This window comes from Sylvia atricapilla, chromosome 13 (genome assembly GCF_009819655.1).
Source record: "Sylvia atricapilla isolate bSylAtr1 chromosome 13, bSylAtr1.pri, whole genome shotgun sequence".
In the NCBI taxonomy this organism is placed as follows: Eukaryota; Metazoa; Chordata; class Aves; order Passeriformes; family Sylviidae; genus Sylvia; species Sylvia atricapilla.
Window position 1 is genome coordinate 19363432 of NC_089152.1, and position 24196 is coordinate 19387627.

General features: G+C 43.3%; 1 protein-coding gene and 1 long non-coding RNA gene across 3 annotated transcripts in view; one reads left to right on the forward strand and one right to left on the reverse strand.

Annotated features, from left to right (window-relative positions):
- LOC136367231 (uncharacterized) overlaps window positions 1-24196 on the reverse strand; it is a 59713-nt gene that overhangs the window by 24426 nt on the left and 11091 nt on the right. The gene's annotated exons all lie outside the window — the stretch shown is intronic.
- The window catches only part of PEAK1 (pseudopodium enriched atypical kinase 1), a 32719-nt gene continuing 19232 nt past the window's right edge, over window positions 10710-24196 (forward strand). Inside the window, exons 1-3 of one of the 2 annotated variants that reach the window (XM_066328743.1) lie at window positions 10710-13977; window positions 20226-20342; window positions 22174-22370. In XM_066328743.1, coding sequence (XP_066184840.1) covers window positions 10823-13977; window positions 20226-20342; window positions 22174-22370 — 3469 coding nt within the window. In that variant the 5' untranslated portion in view covers window positions 10710-10822. The remainder of the gene's footprint in view (window positions 13978-20225; window positions 20343-22173; window positions 22371-24196) is intronic. The other variant, XM_066328744.1, reaches the window with a different exon arrangement.

Consider the following 24196-nt stretch of genomic DNA (forward strand, 5'->3'; position numbering starts at 1 on the left):
GTAGAACCAGAAGTGCTTCTGAAGTATGGGGGCAAAAGCGATGAGTAAGGCAGCTTGATGGCTGTCACAGTTACCATGGCAACCCCTTGGCCACCGGGTGGGATCCCATCCCTGTTTATGTAACCATCACAGAACATATGCCACCGCCACTAATTACACCAAGGTTGAGCCCAGAACCTTGACATCTGCCATACCTCCTTTCTCTCTGGCTAAATGGCAAGGTTAAAGCACTGCAGAGAGCAGTCTCCTCTGTCACCATCCCTGGCAGACCTGGCATGAACTGCCCCTTGAGCACGGGCAGAGCATGGCCAGGCTGAGCTGAGCTGCGTTCCTGGGCAGTGTCCCCCTGCGGTGGGACATGGTGGTGTCCCCTGACAGCCCCCAGGGACTGAGCCCCGGGCTCAGCAGGGAGCAGTGGGCACAGTTCTGCTGCTGCTGCTGTGGCTGTTGTCTCGGGTGGTTCTTATTATAAACAAGTTACTTCCAAACACCTCAGTGTTGCACATGGCAGGAATAAGCCTCCCTCAAGACCCTCCAAGAGAGCAGATAAGAGAAGCCTTTCCCCTTTCACTCGGAATGGCAGTGACAAAAGGTAATTGCCCTGGGCTTGGTGTGGTTCCTGTTGTGGGCTCGTAGCAGCCCTGTTTGCTAATAAAGTATTCTGTCATAAAAACCTCGTTTGAAAGCCAAGGAATTTAGATGAGTGTGGTTCTTTTACCTTCAGACCCCTGTGGACTGGTATTGAGTCATCCCAGCAGTACAAGAATAGAAAATTCACATTTCTGTTTTTTTCTGGCTACAAAAAGCTTTGCATTCTCAGGATTCTGTCAAGCACAAGTACCAAAATTTATGTTTGGCAATCAGCTCCTTTAGGAAAACATTTCTATCGGTAAAGAGGAACTAAAGAAAGAGAATTGAATGTTGGTGGTGATTTTCTTTCTCTTTCCTTTGCTAGAGCTCGTTTGCTGTGCTTCAGCTCTGTTGTTTCCTGCTGTGTCCTGATCCAGGAGTGAGTGCTGGCTGGGCTGCCCCCTCGGCATTCCCAGGTATGATGAGCAGCCTGTTCATGAATTCCGGGTGTGGGCCAGCCTGGCTGGGCAGGGGCAGCAGGAGCAGCTGCAGGGCTGTGCCAGGCTGGCCTCCAGCCCTGGGCTCTGTGAGAACTAAAGCCACCTCTGGATTTTAGGAGGCAGGATGCAGCTGGCTGCTCCTGCTGCCCCAGAGCAGATGAGCAGTGAGGGCAGGGTTTTCCTGCCTGGATCAGCATGCTCAGGAGCAGCAAATGATTTCTGCTTCACCTTTGCTCCTCTTACAGCACTGGCTAAAAGTTGTAGTGGTTTACACACTTGGTAGGTTTAAACATCTGTCTGTGAAAATGCAGGTTATTTCTTTTCTCATGGAGAAAATTGAGCAAATTCCCCAGCTGTAAAAAACAGTCATTGACTGTAAAGATAAAAACTAACACAGGATTTCTGTTGCATTTCCTTTCTGATTCTGTCCTAGATTATATTTAATGAAGCCCTCACTGCATAGTTTTCATGTGTGAAATCTATGTGTGGATTATTTTAAAGTATGGAACCAGATTTTGGGAACTAAAATAAATTACTGGGGTTTTGTTGGAGGTTTTTTCCTGCCCTACCTCTTGTCTCTTTTGGTAGCCTAAAAAGCTGGTTACTGACTGTGAGCTGCCCTGGTGTTAGTCCTTCTCTGTGCCCGTGGAGGGACAGGGCTGCACACAGAGCCCACACAGTGCCCCTGGAACACTGGGGTGTTGTGGCCTGGCAGGAGCAACACTTAATCATCAGAATAAGGAAAAAATCAATTCTTACTGTGTATGCTAAAAGCATCCAGTGCCAGTACCTCCTAATTCCTTTTCTGAATTTCATCTGTGCTAGTGCTTTTTATCCCTAATAACATCCTTATCAGTGCTGGCCTGCTATTTTATGGGGATGGATTTTAGGCAAAGCATAAGTAGAATAAGCAAGGAAATTATCTGTTGTAAACTTCAACACTAGCAAACATCAGTATCTTTAACCTTTTGACTTGGAGCTCATCACTCATTTCATTGCTCTGGCTTACGACTGCAGATTAAAATTTCTTACATTCATCTTGCCTGGTGAAGTGGCTTATTGGGATGAATAAATGACACCCTAATTAGAAGAGTAGCCTGAGTGAGAGTAAGCTGCTGGAACCAGCTTTGATGGTCAAAAAATTACCTGTAGCTAGTTTCTCAAGATTATCAAAGAGGCCCTCAAATTAGAATGTCTGTGATCATAGATGTGAGGAGTGAGGCAAAATGAGTGCACCAAGCAGATGGCAGTGGGAGGAGATGGTTGCTGTGGAATGGGAAACTGGAGGAGTTTTTACAAAAATTCAGGCCCTTTCCAGGCATTGCTCTACCACATAGTGAATGAGGCAGCAGTATAGGGCTTATTTTTATTTATATTTTCCACCATAAACTAGTAATGGATGCGTCTTCAAAAGTTCAGTTGATTCAGTTATTTTTAGAGGAAAAAATCCCTCTTCTGTCATTCCTCTGTAACCTTACCCTGGTGTTTCTATCCTGTAGTTTGACAAGCCTCAAGCAGTACTAATCTTTAGTGATCCCTTTCCCCCTGGCTTCCTTCCCTTGCTGATTGCCCCTGCCTGCCCTGGCCATTGCTGGGGTTTGTCCCTGCAGGACTGGGGGTGTCACTCAGTCCCTCGGCCCAGGGACGTGACAGCCCCAGGTGCCCAGTGTCACACATGAAGTCACCAAAGGTAGAAATGAAGACAAGGCATGGTCCAGGACTGACTTGCAAGTCTGGGACAAGAGGGACAAAGTGTGGGAGGAGGAGAGAAAGGCCTGCCCTTAGCAGTGGGAGATGATGGGATATCAGTGCTCTTGCACTGTGGGGTGATTTTGTGTATCAGACTAAAACCACTGGAAGGCTGGAGCAGGATGTGGTAAGAGAAGGAGCAGCCAGGCCCAGCCTCACCCTGCCCACACTTCTCCACTGGACAGCACAGGAACAGTCAGGTAATGAGCAAATCCTCTTCTCCACTGAAATGGGTAATGCTGGGTTTAAGCCCTGAAGTTGGGACCTTTGGGAGCACCTCATACAGCTGTCAGTGGCTCATCCCATGTATAAATGTCTGGTTGTTCCTCTGAATCCATTGACTCCTTGATCTCAGTGGCAGCTTGTTTCAGGAAGCATTTTATGTGGAATAATTTTCTTTTTGGAGATGTAAATATGCTGCACTGGGTTTATTGCCTTTTTTTTTTTTTCTTGAGATAGACACTAAATGGGAGCACCCAGTCTGTCTTCCTTATGTGACGGATCATTTAATATACTATTATATTATTTTATTTGTCTCAATTCTGAACTAAACTATCCTAATCTTTTTGTTTCACTGAAGGGATGAAAAGCTTTCCATATTAAAATATTTCTGTGGCTGTTTTATGCAGCATTTCTTCCTGAGATGTCATAAATAGAACTGAGCACAATACTCAGTAAATCATGTCATTGATTTTCTCACACAGAAAGCGTGTAATCTGCTGCTTGCCTGGCGTGTGCTGTGACACCATTTGCATGCCCTGCCATTAGGAACTGGAGGGAACTTCTTCAGAGCTTAAAATAAAATCGTGCCCTTTCTCTTTTTCCCATTGGCTCATTGTTTGGTAGGAAGAGCAGGTTTCCTCCCCAGAAGTCATGATAAGGAGCACATCCCTTCACCCTGCTGTACTGATGCCTGCTTCTGATAAGGGACTGTAATTTGGCACAGTTCAGCCACCTGGTTCCTGAGTTTCTCCACAATTCTTGGCTCTGCACAGTCCAGCCCTGCTGTGCCATTGCTTGTAATTTATCAGTTATTTTTAACACCTCATTTTTTTTTCTAATGGCTCATAGTGGTTTATTTTTAAACTTAATCCTGCCAAGTCTTTATTTAATGACTCCTAAGGCTCCCAGGGGGGACTGAGACCACTGGAGGGTGTCCACTGTGCTGTGGCCTCAGTGTTGTAGCTGATGTTTCCCTGCTGTGAGCCAGCCCCTCCCTCAGTTACCTGCCCTGACACCTGCCTGTCTGGTTACTTTTTAGTCACTCCTTCCCTATCCTTTCCAATGCTGTTTTGGATTTGGCTGGCCACAAGTGATTTGCTAAACTGAAATGGGGTTTTTAGTGGGGGGCTTGGGGGCTTGGCACTCGTGGGTTTTGCTGCATCAGGTGTTCAGCACTCAGATCTTTGGAGCCAAGATCTGCAGGAGTGCAAGGGAGAGAGGTTTGAGCAAACAGAAGTTGCAGAATTTCTGGACTCCACAATCCAGTGATGATCCTGTTTTCCTTTTCAGCCTGTGCTCAGCAGAAAGATAACCACAACTGTTCCTGGCTTTCTCATTACAAAAGCACTATAATGGCTCTCAGGTATTGCTTTTTTGTTTGTTGTGAGCACATTCTGGAGAGGTTTGGTAAAGTTCATTCTTCTCCACAGTGTTTTACATGTGCTTAAACAAAAGGAAAAAAAGATCAAAGGGCAGAATTTCAAGGGAGCCCAGGAAGGGTAAATCAAAGGTAATTAGTTTGGTCAAGATACAGTCATACAGGTGCACTTTTAAGATGCTGTCAAGGGCTTAATTCTCACAGTTTTCCTTATATAGAGTTGGGAGAAGCTGAAATGCACTGGAATTGAGGATAATTTTTGAAATTATAATTACTGTGCTTTTTTCCTGTCAGCTGATATGTTTACCTGTAATTTGCTGCTGGATCCCAGAACGTTGTACAGCCATTTTCAGAAAGCAAACTGTTGCATTATGTTTGGTTTTTCTTACTTAGAGATGGGGTAACTGAGAGGTGTTTAAAAACTTTTACTTTTAGTCTTTTGTGAAGGGTGAGACAATACAGGTCTTATAATTCACTCTATCACAATTAGAAGTTAACAATTTTTTAATTACAATGTATTATAAGTGTTTTTTGGCCTATCAGCTTTTTTTACATACAGATGCATATTATGTGAGCCTTCTATTAGGCTTTAAAAAATATCTACGAATCTCTTTCCTACAGCAAACAATTTATAGTTTGGCTTACCTCACTTCTTTAAAAGTAGGAAATAAAAATCAATTTTCCATGTAAATAAAAAAGTATTCCTAAAGAATATACTGTGCAGCCTTGTCTGAGTGATCATCATTTTAAGATTATAATCATATATATAATCACCATCATAAATGGACCAAATAAATTTTGAATTTTATTCATTCTAAAAGATGATTTCTTTTTCAAAAAGGGAAAAAAAGGAAAAAATCTCCAGTTAAGAATGTCAAGAGTTCTTATTATTGGAACTGAAGAATTCCTATTCAAATACTTGCCTTGGCTGGCCTGTGGGGCCTCAGCACCAAAGGGCAGAGCTTGGCCTTATTTCAGGTCTGTGTGTTCCCAGGGATGATGCAGAATCTGTTCCGATTACCTGGGCAGATCCCGAGGATATTCCTTGCCTTTTCCTTGCTCTGTGGCATTATCTCTTTGGGTTAGGTAAATTGCAAAGAAATGCCTGTTTTCTTCTGAAGCATCACAGATTGTCTAGCCCTGGGCAGGTTTTTGCTCCAGTTCATTGGTTAGTTCTGTTATGTTTTATCCTTGCATGTTTTAGGGAGGGAAAAACTCCCATATTTAGGTTTTCCTTCACTTACTTAATATTATGAAATATTTATGTCATTTGAACTCTTTTTAAAGGAGAGGAAATACAGTGTGAGACATTAAAACAGGGAAAAAACCTCTTTTATGTGCAGCAAGTTGAAACTTCTTTTTTAACAAAAGTGGTAATGCCCAGCATTTATGGAAATGTCCATCTGTGCTCTCTGCCAGAGCCAGAGCTCTGGCTTGGTACTGCAGTGAGCTGATACGTAGCAAATACCCTACACTTTGGGGATAAAGTTGTGCCAGTCCATAGTGCCTCTTGCCATCCTTCAGTTCCATGGCTTTTCCTGGCAGACCCTGAGTGAAGGGAGTGCTTGACACTCCTGGGAGCATTTCCACAGCCCACTGCCGCCCAAGCAGGACCTGCATGAGTTTCTGTTTTTCAAAGTCTTTTAACATGTTTACGATTACATTAAAATTTAAAAGAGACAGAAATCAAATCCTGGCGAAGAACAACCATCACTTTTCCCCTGCTACGTGAGACTTGCACTGTTGTTTGTGAGGATCCTGACTGTCCAGATGCCTGTAAGTGCTTCAGACAAACCACAAAGCCGTGGTGGTTTTGTGGCCTTTGGGCACTCCCATATAGGAAGCCCAGGTTGAATTCCCTCTGCTGATTTTTTCAGTCTGAGGACAGGCCTGGCAGTGGTGAGAGGTTTGTGGTTGTGCACAGCCCTGACTGGAGTGGTGCCGAAGAAAGCTGATCAATGCAGTTTATTCTGCAGCAGAGGAATTGCAGCCCCATTGTCAGGGACAGCAGCACTGAAGGTAAATGGATTTTCCCTGGAGGAGAATGAACCAAAGGAAACCTGTGCCAGGATGTGGTGATCCCAGAGGAGACCAGAGGGTGCTGGTTACCAGCTCAGGAAATTTCCAGCCTTTCAGTGGGGGGAGATTTTTGCAGCACACAGCATGGCAAACACATGTCTAATAGGTGCATTCATTTTCATATGCTCGTTCATTGAGCAGGCCTGATTAATTAGTGCGTGTCACCATCTGGTACTTACCGGGACTATTCATTTTTAAAATGTTGAAATTGTAGGGAATGTTGCACACCAATTAAGTTCCTTTTAATTGGATTATTTTAGTATAAAGTATTACTGGAGAAGGCCTTCATTGTGATTCAGCCAGCGTGCATCCAAAGGAGACCTGCCAGCCTGAAATTACCTAGAAGAAAGGCAAAATGCCTGAAATGCATGTTTTATTACTATCTTCATGCACTCAGCAAAGATGATGTCGACAAATAAAAGAGCCACAGAGACATTTCTGCACTGCCATGCAAGCTTCCTGACATGAGGGTATCTCAGCTGATCCCTGCTTCATCTTTGCACTGCAGCTCCAAATCTGTCATCTTCTTCCTCTGACCTGAACACTGAAATATGCTTTTGCCTTCCTGACTGCTTGATACCAGCTCAACAGGGCCAGGCTGAGCCCTCCTGTGCACAGCTGTGTTCCTGCTGCAATGAGGAGCATTAGTCTCATACACACAAAGAATGATTTGGCCTTTAATGCTGATAAATTATCTGTGCTGACTCAACCATTTAGTGAATGAAGTCTCACGATCTGCTGTTGGGAGCAGAAGTTGTCTGTCTGTACTTGCTCCTGACACTGACTCATTGGGTGAATTTTAGTTCCTTAACGTCACTGCACTGCAGTGGTTCCCCGTATAAATTGTGAATAGTTCTGTTTATCAGCTTACATAAAAAGCTTTGAGCTACAGGCATGAAATGCAGACTGTTGATGTTACGTACTTGCTATTAATACTTTACAAGTCTGATGCTGTTTTGTAAGTAACGTCTTGTTATTTCCTTGATTTTGCGTAGATTGAGCGTCTTCAAATAAGTTTTGTCATCTGAACTATTTATTTCAGAAGAGCCAGGAGCTCTGCAGGGTGCACATTCCTGCTCCTTAGCAGGTACATGTAGTGCCAGTGGAAGCAGGGAAGTTAGGGAAGAGAAAACACCTGGTCACTTGCAGCTGGGGAGATCTGAAGTGTTACTGCCTGGATCTCTCGTTGCCTTGCTTTGTTTTGGAGATAGTGTAGGAATCCAGCAATAAACAACGTCGGGGTGATTTTTTCCTGTATTTGTGTGCATTTTCAGGCCCTTCGATGGCCTCTGCTGCCCCCTGCCAGGCTGCAGCTGCTGGTGGCAGCCATTGGAGCAACAGCCTACTGAAAGATTTCATTTCTCTTATCACTCCTAATCAGTCTCACCATAATTACTGCACATAATGGGGAATCTGTAGTTGAAAATGTAATTCTTTTTAAAGGAGAGGAAAGCAGCAGAAAGATTGCTTTTAGTTGTTCAGCAAGAAAGAAACTGACAAATTTTTTTGGAATGCAAATGCTTGCTTCAACATATAAAGGTCACTGTGGATTTAATTTGAAATAGCGTAGGAGTGCTTCTGATTTCAAAGTACAAAAGTAGCACAGTGTTGGGACTGTTTTGGTTGTTTTCTTAATATCCATTTCCTCTAGTTGGAAGGTGGCTGTTTCCTCTGTGGTGCAGCTGCAGCAGTGTCAGGGCCTGTGACAGGAACTGCTTGTCCTGCTGTGCCCGAGCCAGTTGCAAACCCAGCTGGGGCTCACAGACCCGGGGAGTCAGTGGCTCCTCTGTTCCAGACTCTCACAAGTCATCCTGGGGGTCAAGGCTGAGTTCAGACCAGTTCTGTTGCCTGTTGGAGACCAAAAGAGCTGAAATATCCACACATGGCTTATATATATTCTGTGTCCAGGTTCCACATGTGCATCTCCACAATTACCAGGTGTGTGATTAAGGTAAGCTGCTGCGGGCAGCACTGCTGGCACATGGTGGGTTGTTCTGGGATAAAGCGCAGAGCTGTAGTTGTTCCTCCCTCTGAAGAACTGTGGTTCTGCTGAGTTTCCTGCAGTTCCCATTCTCAGGTTGAGTGTAGCCCTTCTCTGGCTTAGAGGAAGTGTCATCATCAGTGTCAGAGCAAAGGAGAGTGACCAGGGTGTTGTGCCACAGGCAGGTGGGCACTGCAGAGCTTCCTCGGTGCTCCCCTGTTCCCAGCAGGAAGAGTTTCGCCTGGGACACCATAAAACTGCCTCGTGATGGGATTCTAGAGCGTGTGCAGCTTATGCAGTGTCAGAGAAATAAGATCACACGAGTGTATCTTAAAACCCCCACACAAGCACTAACCCTTTTGTTTAAACCGATTGTTCAAAGCTTTTATGTGATGGAGAAATACATTTTCCAAGAAGGCATTTAGTTTAGATTCCCATTAGTGTAACTTTCCTCTTTTGTTTGTTGAACACATGAAAAGAAGGAGCTAACCAGAGTATAAAAATCTTGTACATACTCTCTCTCTCTGGTTTTAGAAGAACTGTTTCTTAATGTAATTTTTCTGCTTGCAATATATGGCTTTGCAAAGTGTTGAAGCAACAAATCTTGAGAGAGATCAAGATGCAAAGGCATTTTACTCTGTATGTGTAAAATCACATACGGATTTGTGATGGATCTGTGTAAAATCAAGTCTAAAAGTTTGTGTAGATCTCAGTCTGGCAGACTATCTATCTCTTAGGTCACAGAGAAAGCTTTTGGCAGTGGCTTTTTGGCAAAAAGCTTTGTCTGGAAACATATTTAGTCAGCATATGAAATGTGATAGCCCTGGTAGCACGGCTGTGTCTGCAGGCACTAATAGAGTTAGGCTTCAGCCCCATCTGCTGTTGGATCAGGATTGCTCTGTTGGCTTGCCAGCACAGGACAGCCCTTGCCAAAACACAGAGCTGCACGTGAGGAGACTGACAAACCCCTCCTGGTGTCAGCTCTCCTAATGATCCTGTTGTTTGCCACGCTGATGAAAGCCAGTGGTGCCCATGGAGAATTCCAGCACAGCCTCCCTGCTGCTGAACTCCCACCATGGGCTCTGTGGGAGCTGCAGCTGGACCTGCAGGGGATCAGCAGTGCCCCCCCAGTGTACCTGCGTGAGCAGTGAGGGAATTTGCACCCCAAGGCCTGTAAGAATAGAATATTATTCATTTCCAGTGCCTGTGTTTACAGAAGTAGCAGTGGACATAGAGATCCTTTCACTTCAGTGAAATGTCTCGGATAATTTGAGTTATGCAACAGTGACAAAGAGAACAGACCTGCGGATTTGGCTCAGAAGGCTTAAAATCTTCAGGCATTAATTCATGAAACTCTCAAATCCTGGATACTCTGGTGACTGTAAAGCACAGCAGATTCGTGTTTGATTTTTACTTAAGGCTGATCGTTTCAGGAAATAAAAAGATTCACTTTGAAAGAGATTTTCAGTTCTTCTTCAGTTGTTATTTTTGGAGGGGTTAGGTAGAAAAGCTACATGTGAAACAAATCAGGGACTAAAAGTCCTTAGCTTTGTTTTGAGGATATCAGAATGGTTTATTGCCGTTGCGGTAAGCAAAAGGCGAAAAAGCAGTGACTTTCTAGAAGGATTTCCACTGTATTTATATCTGACTTTTCCAGGACATCAGAACAGCCTATCTGTTCAGCCAAAATACCTCTCCAGTTATCATTTGACTCTGATGAAAAAAGTGCTAAAATGGCAGAGTTTGGGATTGCTTGAACATATTTTCTCACTTAAGCTGAGCTTGTTCACATTCAAAGCTAAAACAAATTATCTCAATTGCATTTAGGAGAGTAAACATACTCTTGCTTTTCTATCTCATGTTTGAGTAGTTATGGTGAAAGCATAATGTGTGGTAATCTTCGGGTTTATATCCTCTTCCTGCATTTGTTTTGTTGGACAAAATTAAAGGTCAATGGTCCTGAACTAGTCAAGAGAATTACTCTAAATTCTCAGTCATTGCTGTTTTTCCCTCTCTCTGCTTTAAGTAACATGGGGCTTAGCTGCCAAAGTTTTAATTCTTTATGTATGAGAAGAATGATAGTTGCAATTTGGTTTTGCATTTCAGTTTTATAGTTTTGGAAGTGAAGACGTCAGCAAAAGGCTACTTGCTCCTTCCACATTGCCCCTAGTGTGGAAAACATAATGATCGAGGAGATTTTTCCCCATTCTCATCCTCTTTCTGTTTTCCAGCATGATCGCTGCCCAAGGAAGTGTCCGCACCACGTGAGCAGAGTGGAAGCACATGGAGGAGACTCCTACCATGCACTGAGCAGCACGGCAGCAGGTGCAGAGCTCTGGGAAAATGTCTGCTTGCAACACGTTCACTGAGCACGTCTGGAAACCCGGTGAATGTAAGAACTGCTTCAAGCCCAAGAGCTTGCACCAGTTACCCCCAGTGTCAGAAAAAAAGCCTCTCTCTCATGGAAACCTGAAAGCCAATGCAAACCAAAGCAGCGGCCAGCGCGGGAGGAGCAGCGGCAGCTTCCGCCCGCCCGTGGCCAAGAAGCCCACGATAGCTGTGAAGCCCACCATGATGGTGGCAGACGGGCAGGGGCTGTGTGGGGAGCTCACCACGCTGGAGCAGTGTGAGAACAAACCCCTGCCTGCGGGGTGGAACCGCAACAAGGCGGTCCTGAACAAAAAACCACTGAACAATAATAATGAGGAGGAGATCGAGGGTTACAGCCATGTTCCTAGGCCTTATGGCAACAGCGAGGGCGTGGGCAAGATACCAAATAATAATAATGGACTGACAGAAGTTTTGAAGGAGATCGCGGGTTTGGATACCACACCTCAGCTCACCGGAAATGAAACCAACTCAAGAGAAACCTTCTTGGGAAGGATAAATAATTGTTACAAAAGATCCTTAGAAAGGAAGATCCCTCCGAGCTGCATGGTGGGTGGAATGAAGGATTCACAGAGTAAGCACGTTATTCTGAGTGGAAGCACTGAAGTCATAAGCAATGAAGGTGGACGTTTCTGTTATCCAGAGTTCTCTAGTGGAGATGAGAGTGAGGATGACACGTTTTTTGGGAGCATGCAGGAAGAGCACGAGAGCTGGGATGAAAGTGATGAAGAGTTGTTAGCAATGGAAATCCGCATGAGAGGCCAACCTCGCTTTGCTAATTTCAGAGCTAACACCCTGTCTCCTGTTCCATTCTGTGTTAACAAAAAATGGAATACCGTGCCCCTTCGGAACAAGTCTCTCCAGCGGATCTGTGCAGTGGATTATGACGACAGTTATGATGAAATTTTAAACGGTTATGGGGAAGAGACTGTGATTCTTTATGGGCAAGAGAGCATGCAGAGCATGGTATCTTCTGATTCTACATCTCCTGATTCTTCTTTGACTGAAGAGTCTCGTTCTGGGACAGCCAGCAGTTCTTCCCAGAAGCTCTGTAATGGAGGGTTATCTCCTAGCACTCCTCAGGACCTCAAAGTGATTGAACAAGAGTATGAAAGTCTTTGTGACAATCAGCAAGTGAAGGACGTGCCAAAAGCACCCAGAAACGCTCTGAAAAGTCTGGAAACTCACAAGGCAGTCCTTGCACTTCGCCTGGAGGAGAAGGATGGCAAAATTGCTGTGCAGACTGATACGCAGGAGAATAAAAGTTCTTCAGATGTTGCTGGTCAAGCCGTAACTATTAATTTGGTGCCTGTGGAGGAGCAGGCTAAACCTTATAGGGTGGTGAATATGGAACAACCAGTGTGCAAGCCATACACCATAGTGGATGTATCAGCTGCCATGAGCACTGAATGTAAAGAGAATCAGACTGAAACCTCAGAAACCAAAAAGGCATCATCCAACCCAAGCTCACCAGTCACCCCAGGCACACCTGTTGCATCCTCTGCAGCATCACCTGTACATGTACGCGCTACTCAGAAAAAATCCAGCGCAATCAGATACCAAGAAGTGTGGACTTCCAGCACTAGTCCAAGACAGAAGATACCTAAGGTGGAACTGATTGGAAACAGCTCAGGACCTTCCATTCCTCCCAGGAAGACAAGCCACAAGTCAGCTCCTACTTCACCTACAGCTACAAACATTTCTTCGAAAACTATCCCAGTTAAGTCTCCTAATTTGTCTGAGATAAAATTCAACAGTTACAACAATGCTGGCATGCCACCTTTTCCTATCATCATTCATGATGAGCCCACCTATGCCAAGAGTTCCAAAAATGCTATTAAAGTTCCTATTGTAATCAATCCAAATGCGTATGATAACCTGGCAATCTATAAAAGTTTTTTGGGGACCAGTGGGGAGCTGTCCATCAAAGATAAAACTACGAGTGTGATAAGCCATACCTATGAAGAAATAGAAACTGAAAGCAAAGGGACCGAAGCCATAGGCAGCAAGCCCACTGAGTTGCCCCAGGCAAAGGGAGTGGCCAGTAGCTCTGAGTGCAGGCTGGGCTCTGTGGCTCAAAAGGTCCAAGAGTTCAACAGCTGCCTCAGTAAAAGCCAGATATCCCCACAGAGAAGTCACAGTGCTGACCACAGCTCCCCATCCAGAGTTCAAAAGGCAATGCAGGAGCCTGCAGCAAAAACAGACGTAACCCCGGACGGTTCTGTCGGCAGCAGCGGTGGCAGGGAGAACGCAAGCACAGTGCTCTCACAGATTGTGGCTTCTATCCAGCCTCCACAGTCTCCTCCAGAAACGCCTCAGTCTGCTCCCAAGTCCTGTAGTGTAGAAGAACTGTATTCCTTACCCCCTGAGGGAGACGCTACTAAAAACAGCCTGGTACGACCCAAATCTCTGTTTACATCACAGCCTGAAGTGGAGTCCTCCAAGACGGAGAACACTGCCATTAAACTGCAGAAGGATCCACTTTCACAGCCAGCTGCCACTCCCTCCCCGAAGCCAGCGCGAGCCACCCCCAGTGCCACGAGTCCCCAGGCAGAGCAGGCCCCGCCATTCCCCCCTCCACGCTCCACCTCCTCTCCCTACCATGCCAGTAACTTGCTGCAAAGACATTTCAGCAACTGGGCCAAGCCCAACAGCCCCACCAGGTCGACAGAGGCGGAGTCCATCCTGCACTCGGAGGGCCGGCGTCCCGACGCGAAACCCAAACGCTGGATATCGTTCAAGAGCTTCTTCCGCCGCAGGAAAGCTGACGATGAGGAGGAGAGAGAGAAGGACAGGGAGAAGGGGAAGCTGGTGGGTCTGGATGGAACTGTTATCCACATGCTCCCCCCTCCCCCAGTGCAGCGGCACCACTGGTTCAGCGAGGCCAAGTCGGACTCCAGCGAGAAGCCCTCCATCGTTTTCATGTACAGGTGTGACCCGGCGCAGGCGGAGCCGAGGGCTGAGCTCCCACACAAGGGTGGCGTGGAGTCGGCTATTGCAGAGGCACTGGCCAAAGACAAGGGAGAAACGCAGGAAAAGCTTCCAGAGAGCTCGGAACAGAACGCAGCGAGCCCCTCCTCACCACCTCAGGCTCCCAAGAAAATCCCCAGGTACCGCTCAGTGTTTTAGTCACTTACTCGGTTGTGAACTGTCCTGTATATGCTGCTGAAAAGGGAGACACTAGAGAGTTTTACTACATTAATGCAATTTTTTCAAGGTATATTTATTTTAGGTAACTTAGAATGTATTTTAAAATCTTTCCATGATGTTAGATACCAGAAAAGATGTAAAACATTTACTAGAAGTAGTACCTGATATTTAGAGTTTGTCTTGCAGGGGCACTAATATGTCACAATAGCCATGTTCCATTGAATCGGATCCATTCTCTTGAATTTCTGCTTTAAGAAAGTATTTCTGTATTATGAGAAACTTCAGAATTTCTCAGCAGAATAGAAGGCACCTATTGAGAAGTACAATAGAAATGGAGAAATCTGGCACTCACAGAAGATGGCTGTGCTAACTTTACCTCACATGCCCAAGAATTCAGCAGATGCTAGTTAACCACACTGCAACATCATTGCAGCACTCCCAAAATAAACCTTGTAAAAAAACCTAACAGAATAACAGTATTAGGGTACCTACAAAATAGTGTTATCTCTGTATTGCAAGGCCTTTACTGTGCTTGTCCCCTGACAGTATTGGATCCAGTAAAAGCTGGGCACATCAGCTGCAGCCAGTCATGTGGGCAGAGTGAAATTCACTGAGTGCTGGACCACAGCTGTGGATGTGTTAGAATTTGTCTTCCAATGTTATTACACATACCAATTCCAAAGTAGCCTCAAACTTGAATTATTTATTTCATTATAACAAAAACCTAATGGGTGGAAATCAAAAATTTTGTGAAGTCTAAGCCCCAGAAAATGTATCATGACAGCGCTTTTTTGTTTTCTTTCTCCATATTCTGTACAAGAAAACTGCAGTGTTTTTTAGCCAAGAACAGTTTTAACCTAATAGAAATCTCTCTGTGAGCATAGTTAAAGCTTACCATAAACTGACTGGCACTAAAGTAAAATAACTTGGTTTTATTTCTCCATTGTCTACACAGGAAAAGTGCTAGAATAACCCTTGATAAGGAGCGCAGTCTCTAGATTTACCCTAAATGAATGGGCAAGAATAGCTACCTTTAGAGGGCAAGTTAAAGGATTGCAGGTGTTTGTGCTCTCAACCTCCTTCACAGGAACCTGATTTTTTTCTCCTGTCTCTGGAGGAAGCTGGAGAAAGTGAGGCTGATTCTGGTTATGGTGCCATCAGGAGATTGCCCAGCTCCCACCTCTTAGTGCCCCCTCCTGTGCTGGCAGGACAATTCTGTGCTCTGCTGAACCACACCAGGGCAAAGATCCAAGGGGGACGGAGCTTTGCAGTGCTGCTCAGCCACATCAGCTGGGGTGGGGCAGGAAGGAGCAGCTGCTGGGGGTGGTGGGAGGGCAGGAACAGGCTGTCAGGGATTCCTGCACTGCCCTGGAGATGGTGCTGTTGGAATGTGTCCTCGCACTCTGGCTGCCCTTCCTTGTGAAGGCAGTGGGTCACTGATCTCTCATTCCCTTATTCCAAAATGCATGGTTACTCTTTAGTTTTCTTCAAGTGACAATGATGTTGGTTGAAACCGTATCTCCGAATTTTCCCCAGTGAAAACTGGAATTTTCCAAATGTTAGAATTGGAATTTCTTCTCTCTGACAATATTGTTCCCTGGTTTCTACAAATTTCAAGGAAAATACACTGAGGTGCTGAGTTGTGGGAACACTGAGCAGTGGGTAGCTTTATGCTTCAGTTCTTATATTCTTGGTGCCTTGAGTTATTTAGGGGTTTTTAATACTTTTTAACATTGTTAATGAGACCAAATGAAATCTTATAATACCACAAAATTGAAGGCTTTTATTGTTGTTTAAGGGGTTTGACTTTTGTTTTTAGTATCCTGGTGGGTGAGAATTAGGATTTCTAAATTCCATTTTTGCACAAGCAGAAGGCATAACCCATTAGAAGCTATGCCTGTTTTGTGTTAACCCTCCAGGTATTAGAGTTTAGCTGTAATTCAGGCTAAAATACGTGCATGAAAAAGATGTTTAGAATGTTCAGTTAAGGCTGCAGAGGCTTAGAGGAGAATGGATGACCTGAAGATAGCAATCAGTGAACAGGACACTTCCCTAACTCAGAATGCCAAGAACAGCAAGCTCTCTGAAAAAACAAACTGATGACCTGGAAAACAAGATAAGCTTTAAAAATGTCCCATTACTGGGGGGATCTCAAAAGCAAATTAAGTGAAGATACAGCATTTCCTTACTTTGCAATGGATTAAAAAGCTGCTAAAGATTGCCAACACAATCACGAAACAGCTGAAGGTATTTCAACTTATCACTAGAAAGGTCAGATTCCCCTTTGAACAGCACTTGCAAAATAATAATTTTTTCTGAAAGCTGAAAATTATCTCTCTGTTATACAAAGAAACTTGGTTTTGGTTTCTCAGTGTGATTGTCTCTGATGTCAGGATGCACATATGCTGGTTGAAAAGCAACTAGCAAATAATAATATATTAAATTTACAAAAAATCTGTAGGTAGATTAATTTTTGCTAAAAGTCAGCGGTCATGTCAGTTTTATCATTAATTAGAATGAAAACACCTTCAGTTCATGAAGCAGCAGTTGTTCTCAGGCGCAAAAGCTAAAACTGACCAAAAGATAACATGATATTTCTGGCCTGAGTCACTGTAATTGATGAAGGTGGTACACCACAGGGTGCAATCCATTCATCACAAGCTGAATAAAAAGATCCTTCAAAGGCTTTGTTATCTTATGGATCAGAGTGTTCCTACTGCTCATACCCAGCAGCAACTCGTTCGATTGAGACATTGCCTAAAAGCAAAGTGCAGCACTGAGTCCTGCTGCTTCCTTGGCTGTCTTCATAAAGCACATCGGAGCTGAACTAATCTGATCTGGGCACAGCCATCTCCATTTCAGTTACAGGTTAAACTCAAGAGTTTCCTTTCACAGCTGCAAGTCAGCCATAACTTTTCCTTTATGGGATCTTTGGGCCAGTCTTGAATAAAGTGAAGATAAAACTCTGTTTTTCCTGAAATACTTCCTTCAGGTAGTGAGGTCTCTGTGTTTATTTTGTTCTGGTTCAGATAAGGAAGCATCTCTTCATAGCTGAATTTGTGATCACCAGTCTAATTCCTAAGACTGTGTTAATTTTTGCAAAAGGATTTGAGCTTATAACTGATAGAGCTGAACTCTGTATAGAGGAATATGAGTGTTGTGACAGGTTGCTCAGTAGGAACAGTGAGAATCACTGTTCTTCAAAAATTTAGTCATACATTAAGATCAGGATGTCATCCAGAGACAGGCAAGAATAACCACCACTGCCACATTCCACTTTGGCATTGTGACTGATCCAGTCCTGCAGATTCCACAGCTGCTTCAGACACTGCTTGGGAAGATAACAAAATCTGTTCAATCACAATAGGGCTCAGTTTAAAACAAAGTCCTTCCAGTTTGGAAAGCTTCTGGTATAACTCTTAGGATGAGGTTCTCACATGAACCCAGAACCTTTTAGGTACAGGCCAAGTAAATTGATGAGAGTTCAAGGATGTTATATGTGAAAAGAAATTCCTTGCTTGAACAAATCTACTGAAATGGGAGAAATTCTCCCTGAAAATTTAAGGTGGATCATCTCTTCCTTCCTGTCAAATCCATGGTGGGGCTTTTCTTATCTAGGTATTGGCAAGCTTTATCTATCTTACTCAGCAGTGCTTAGCAGTGCTTTTAAAAGTATTAAGTAGCTATCTTCTACCATTTCATCAATTAAAAACTTGTGAGATTTTCCTCTAGAACATTTTCCAATTCTATCAGAATTGGAAATTCTGTATGTGCATTAAGCAGTAAGTTCAGTAAAATTTTATGTGAGAACTTGTAAACGCCAAGGACTATTAAAGATCCAAGTAGAAGGGACTTTACCATTTAGTATTTTATAAATTTAGATTAAGAAATCGTAAATCATGTATTATTGTTCTTAACTCCTCTAATACAGTTTGTAAAATGGAAAGACTGAGAATCTAAAATGGATAAAGAAAAATATCTTCTTTATAATGCTCAGTTAATCTGTGAAACTCATTGCCATTAAGTTTCAGTGACACTAAAGAGCTTAGCAGGATGTCTTTACTGGATTATCAAGTGTACTCCCTTTATCCGTGCAAACATCGCATTACACAAGATCTAAAAAAAAAAACTTCTCGAGCTTCAGGACTAAGCCAGCTTCTCAAAATCAGAATTAGGAACAAACTTCATGGCTCAGTTGTTTCAGGTTGTCACTTAAGAAGTTTGTTTCACTTTCCCCTTCAGTGACTGTTTGTGGTGGTGAGGAGGGAGTGAACTGAGGAGCCACTGGAATGTTTTCTGTATCCATAGTGCCCTCTGACTGAAACCTGGGCACTGGTTGACTCTGCTCAGTGTTTTGCAGGAATAAAGTGGTCTGTGTTGTGAGGAGAAGTTCCTGGGTAAGGCGGCCTCTGACCTTCCTCCAGCCGTTAACCTCTGCATTTTTCCTCAAGCATTATTCAGTCAGTTTAGTCTTTATATTGGCTTTATTAACCTAAAAGTACAGGGCCTGAGGGCATCTCAAAGCACTCTCTTTGAAACCAATATAGCTACAAATTACACAGTTGGTTTTTTGTGTGTGTAAAACGAAGTCCTCTTCCTTGTCATCTCCAGCTGCACAGCTGCCATTGATGGCTGCTGTATTGATGTCCACTTGGAGGGGAGATCAGAGTCTGAGCTGGCTCCAAGGCCACATCAGCTTGTCTCTGTTTCTGTCACTAATTCCTGCCACTGGCATTTATGTGCTGTCTTGTACAGAACTGTGTTCCCTCACCTTCACCTCTGGATCTGACCCTAATTCAGGAATACACTCTCACAATCACTTCTTATAAGCATTCCACCTTATCTCCCTCATATTCCTTGCTGTTTATTAATCACTCTAATTGAGCAGGCGTGCTCTGAATAGGGGAGAACACAGGTCACACAAGAACTGTGATTCCAGTGTCCTCACCAAAATTACCAGGCTACACAGGCAGCTTTCTGGATCCTACTGTTCCCAAAGGACTGAGGCGATGTAGACCGCGTCGTCTTCTGGCTATCCTCCAAAAACCATGGAGGAGGAGAGCCTGAAGAAAAGAGTTACAGGCATTTGTCCCTGCAGAAAAATAACACTTTTAAAACAGTTTTGAGCCTGTGCACACGTGAATAACAAGTATTTGAATTCAGTGGGGTGTTGTGTGAAGGACAGACATTTTTATGGCAAGTTGCTTTGCTTCACATCATCTCAGCTTCTTAGGAAAACAGACACGTTCTCTGCATGCAGAGGGCTGCTTCTTCCACTAACTGAATAGTTGTTTAGCTTCAGCCACTTGTGCCCAAGGAGCAGAGTTCTCTAAGATAATTAATTTCTATGAAGTTTGTTTTTGAAATAAAAAAGGGAACAGAAAAAGACTTGGACAGAGGAGGCTGCGCCCACTATGGTAGATACTAAATATGTGCTCTTATGCAAGGCATCAAAGAATCCATCCTGGCAAAATATCTATAAATATCCCAAATAAGGAGATAGCTTTAAGTATGACTTGCTACCAAGAAGCAGATAGAAAATTACACAAAATCAGGCTTTAATGGTTCTAATCTGAGAGAACTGCCTGTTTATCAGCTGCTCCTCTTTCCTCAAAAAAACTTAAAACAGTTAAAATATTTTAACTGTTTAGTTCATGAAGCAGCTGGGGATTTGGTTCTTGAATCTCCCTGAGTGAGGATGGTTCCCCCTTTTATTCCTCCTGTGTCCTGCCAGCACCAGTGAAGGGGTTGACATTTGCACTGTGTACATAAGCTTGATCTCTCCGTCCTCAGCATTAAGATATTGGGAAGCATTTCCCCACGCATTTCATGACCTGACCTCTAATTGCTGTGGTTTTAAATGTATTCTTTTGAGGCACCGCATACAGATTTGAGATACTCTCATACTCTGTAACAATAGGTTAGTGTTACTTCCTAGAACTCCTCTTGAGAGTTGGACGTGCTTTTCCCGGAGCAGTGGCCATGAGTAAGGCCATAGCCGTCATTCCAGAGCAGTGATGCGGCAGCCGTGCCCTGTGTCCTGCAGGAGGCAGGGAGGCAGTGCAGGAGTTAAGAAGGCAGGGCTGGATCTGCCTGGCTCCTGGGGCCTTGGCAGGGCCCAGCCCCCGAAGGTAAACACTAAGGTGCAGTAGGTGTATCACTCTGTGCAGAGTTCAGCCCTCTTGCTCACAGCTTGCACAACTTGTAGCACACCAGAACACTGTGGAATCAATGGCTCGCCAGAGTTTCAAGACATGATTAAAAGACTCAAGAAGGCCCTGAAAGAATTTCCTTTAATGGGGAATTGTGTGAGTGAGTACAGTGGGTGAGTTGGTATTTTTTTCTTTCTTCCTTTCTAGCTGTTGGTTTACTTTGGCAAAACGCTTCTGAGCTTAGGTTTAGTGTATGTGCTTGCATGTGTCTGATTTGGAGAATGAGTATGTTCTTACCTCACCAAGTGATACTAAAAAGTTACTTTGAGATGTGATAATTCCTGGTTTGTGGCAATGACAGAACTGTGAAGCTATTAGAACCTATTAGAAACCTATTTCTTCTTAAAGAGAACATTCCTGTTGAGGAATGCAGGTATGTATATTATTTACAGCAACTACAAGTCTTTAGTTAAATTATCCTGAGAGCCTTGTTACTGCTTTAATTTTATGTCTGCTTTACTCTGAAATTACCGAGGTTAACTCTTTAATGTGGATATATTTATGGCACATGGAATGTTCTTCACACCATTCCTATGCATGGTACTAAAATTGAACAAAAAATGTTACGCTGATTAAAGATTACATCTTTTTGAACTTAAGCCATCTTTTTCTCTTTTTACTAACAAGTTCTAATGAGTTTGGTTTGTGTCAGCCTGCAGTTAAAATTCATGAGTCTGAGCAGAAACAGCATGTGCACACTGCACCGTCCTGGGTCTTGTCATGCAGAGCATTGGCATGTTTGAATCTTTGTACTCGGGAACTGCTACAAGATTGTGTCCCAGGATTTTCAGGATTTTGGCTTTGCCATAGACATATACCTATCATTTATGTTAACTCTTGGTGGAAGTTTGAAATCCTTATGACAAAAAATAAGTATCTCTACAGATACATGATGTGCTGATCATTTTTTTGATGAAGTGTGTTACTCCTGTCCCTAATGGGAGTCACAAGTAGTTCAAATTCTTGCTGCTGTATTTGATCAGGCTCTAGTAATGAGAACCAGCAAACAGCACATATGCTCTTGAGATCTGGCCTGTAATGAGTATTTGTTTCTGCAAGAAACAAATGAGAGAACATAAAGGTATGGAAATACTTTTGCTCTGACATGTTTTTGTGGCATATTATTGATAATTGCTGCTATATGTTCAGTATGATTGTGGGATTTTATTAAATCTCGACATTTTTTATGCATATAATGCAGAAATTTTAAATTATACTGCAATAAATATATCCATGGAAACAAACTGAATGCACAATTTTCAGAGTTCTGTGCTTTAAGTCATCACAGTTTAATTAAAACTTCATAGCTAAGAGCAGGCACAGAGGAATGTCTTCAGTGCCTTTTGTAGTTGGCCTAATGCAGGTGGATTTTAATGGGTGGAGAATTTTATATGGGAAAGAGATTATTGACCTAAATGAGGTCTGTTTCCCAGAGTGTCAGTTCTCAAAATTCTACCCTTTTATGAAAATGCATCACTGAATTTTTATTGGGACTTAATCCCCCCTGCTATAGCTTATTGTATTTGTTTGAGGCACAATTGTTTGCAGTGGTAAAAAGCACCTTAAACTCTGCTGCTCTCCTGAGTCCCACACACTTTACCCAGAACCATGCCTGCATATTTATCAGTACAGATGTTGATGGCAGTCAAGCTGTAAAATATTCTATTCTACCTTTTATATCAAAGGCATCAACTATTATGTAGATATGGAGAGAGAGTTGTCACCACGATAACAGTAACTAACATGTTGCAATTTCAGTCACAAGTTGTTTCTTCTCATCACAGAAAATAAAAACAGTAGATAATCGCTCTTAGAAAAGGAGGGTGAAAGAACTTGGCCAGTTCCTTCCCTTCCTGAGGATACCTGGTGCCTGAGGTGGCATTCTGCCAGCAGGCCCCAGTGCCGGGCTGGGCTCTCCAGGTGATGCTGTTGTGTTTGTTTCAGTCAAGTGCCCGATGACCCGACCCTGGAGGAGCTGTCCCCTCGTGTCCCCAGAGCCGTGTTTGTGAAGCAGGACAATGGGGGCAGTGCCTCCGTCATCCCGGTCTCCTCCGCCCGCGCACCACCAGGGGAGGAGGAGAAAGAAGAAGCTCCAAATTCTCCTGACTTGAGTTCCTGCAGTGCTACCTACAGCAATTTAGGTGAGTGGACTCTCACGGAAAACACAGGCACTGGATCAGATTTTGGATACCTTTCCAGGGTGTGAAGGGCCTTTTCTTCTGAGCAGCTCAATACATCTTCATAATGGTAGCTTTTAATGCCTGTTTAATAGTGATTTACAGAAAATAGAGACATACAGTCTCATTCGGAGTCATAACCAAGAAAGTAAAGATTCAACAAACTCAAAGGTTTGTTTTCTTGTAATTTAAAACAGTCTTTTAATTGCCTTTAGTGATAAACATCTCAAATGATTTTTAAAAGAACATTGTTTTATCCCTTTGGATGAATTTTTCTCAAAGAGGTTTAAAATACAAAGCAAGCTACCTAATTTCTTTAGAAGGAATAAGTAAAATTCAATATTTTTCTAAACTTTAGCAAAAGATAGGCTTTCTATTTTAGAGCATCAATAACTGCTAAAATATTTGTACCCATCTTCTATTGGCTGAAACTGTTGTTACCCTAGTCAGAGAATTTACTTTTGCTCCTTCCCAATGAGATATGAATGTCCTGAAGGTACTGCTCAAAGATTACTGAATTCCTGACTCATTAAAGAGATCCATGGATGCAGAGCTTCTCTGGAAGATAAGGGAGCAAGATAAAGCAGCATTTCCCCATGCACAGCATCAGTATTATCAGCCTAATTTTGTGAAGCATTTTGATTTGCAGTACTGTGAATTTGAGGGTACCTGCAGCCAGGTTTTCTGGAACAACAAAACCTCTCATTTATTTACATTCCAGGATATCCGAATACATGTTTTTTGAACATCCCAATCCTGTAAACACAGCAACTTATTAAGCATTTGGCCAAGAGCAAACTGATTGTGTTGAGATGGCTCATGAGTACAGGGTTTGGCATGTCCACACAGGTTTCAGGGATCAAGGTCTAAACTTTAAACGCTCAGGTGCATACATTCCTTAGACATTCAGTGAAAGTGTTGCATTTTTTTGCTTAAATGCCAATTAGTGGCAAGTTTATTAGTGCATTCTGCTATTAAAACATTTATTAGGTGTTGTTTATAATGCATAAGGAGGAAAAAGATTCTGTCCAAGTGTGATGCTAACATCTACCAAGAAACTCTTCCTCTAAGGAGGAAAACTAAAATCTCTGTCTTTTTGGCGAATTACTCATAGATCTAATGAATAATTTTCAGTTTAGTGGGATATATATCTGTATCTGCATTTGCTGTATTTAAAAGACAGGGACATTGCAGACAGAACCCTGCAGGCAGTTCAGGTCTAGCTACATCAGAACTACTTGAACCATGTTTATCCCATGCAGCAAAATACCAACAAACAGTGGAGCAGCTTGCCCAGAGAAGTTACGGAATCTCTGCCTGTGGAGATATTCACAGCCCAGCTGGAGATGATCTGGACAACCTGCTGCTGACTGGCTCAAGAGATCCCGTCCATTAGTCCTGGCCTGTATTAGTGCTGGTCCTAAGTTTGAATGTTCCTTTTTAAAACCATAAAAAAGTCCACCCCTTAGCAATTTATTCAAAATCTTCTCCCCATCGTCAGTTCACTTTGAGCTTTGCTGTCTCCAAAGTAACCTTTTGGTGTGAAAGAGTTAAGTCAGCTCTGGGCCTTGCCTGCCTCTGGCTGGGAGAGCGGTCTGTTGGTAGGAACAGTGCTTCCCTAAATGGCACTGAGCTCCCTGGCTGCCCTTCAAAGGCTTTCTGCTTTATTCAGGCAACCTCACTTTCTAATTCAGATGGCAGCAGAGAGATTTCTAGGTAGGGACAGGGAATAATTCCCACTTGTTTTTACATCTTGCTTCACCTAGGCAGCAAAATCTTATCTTTTGTAG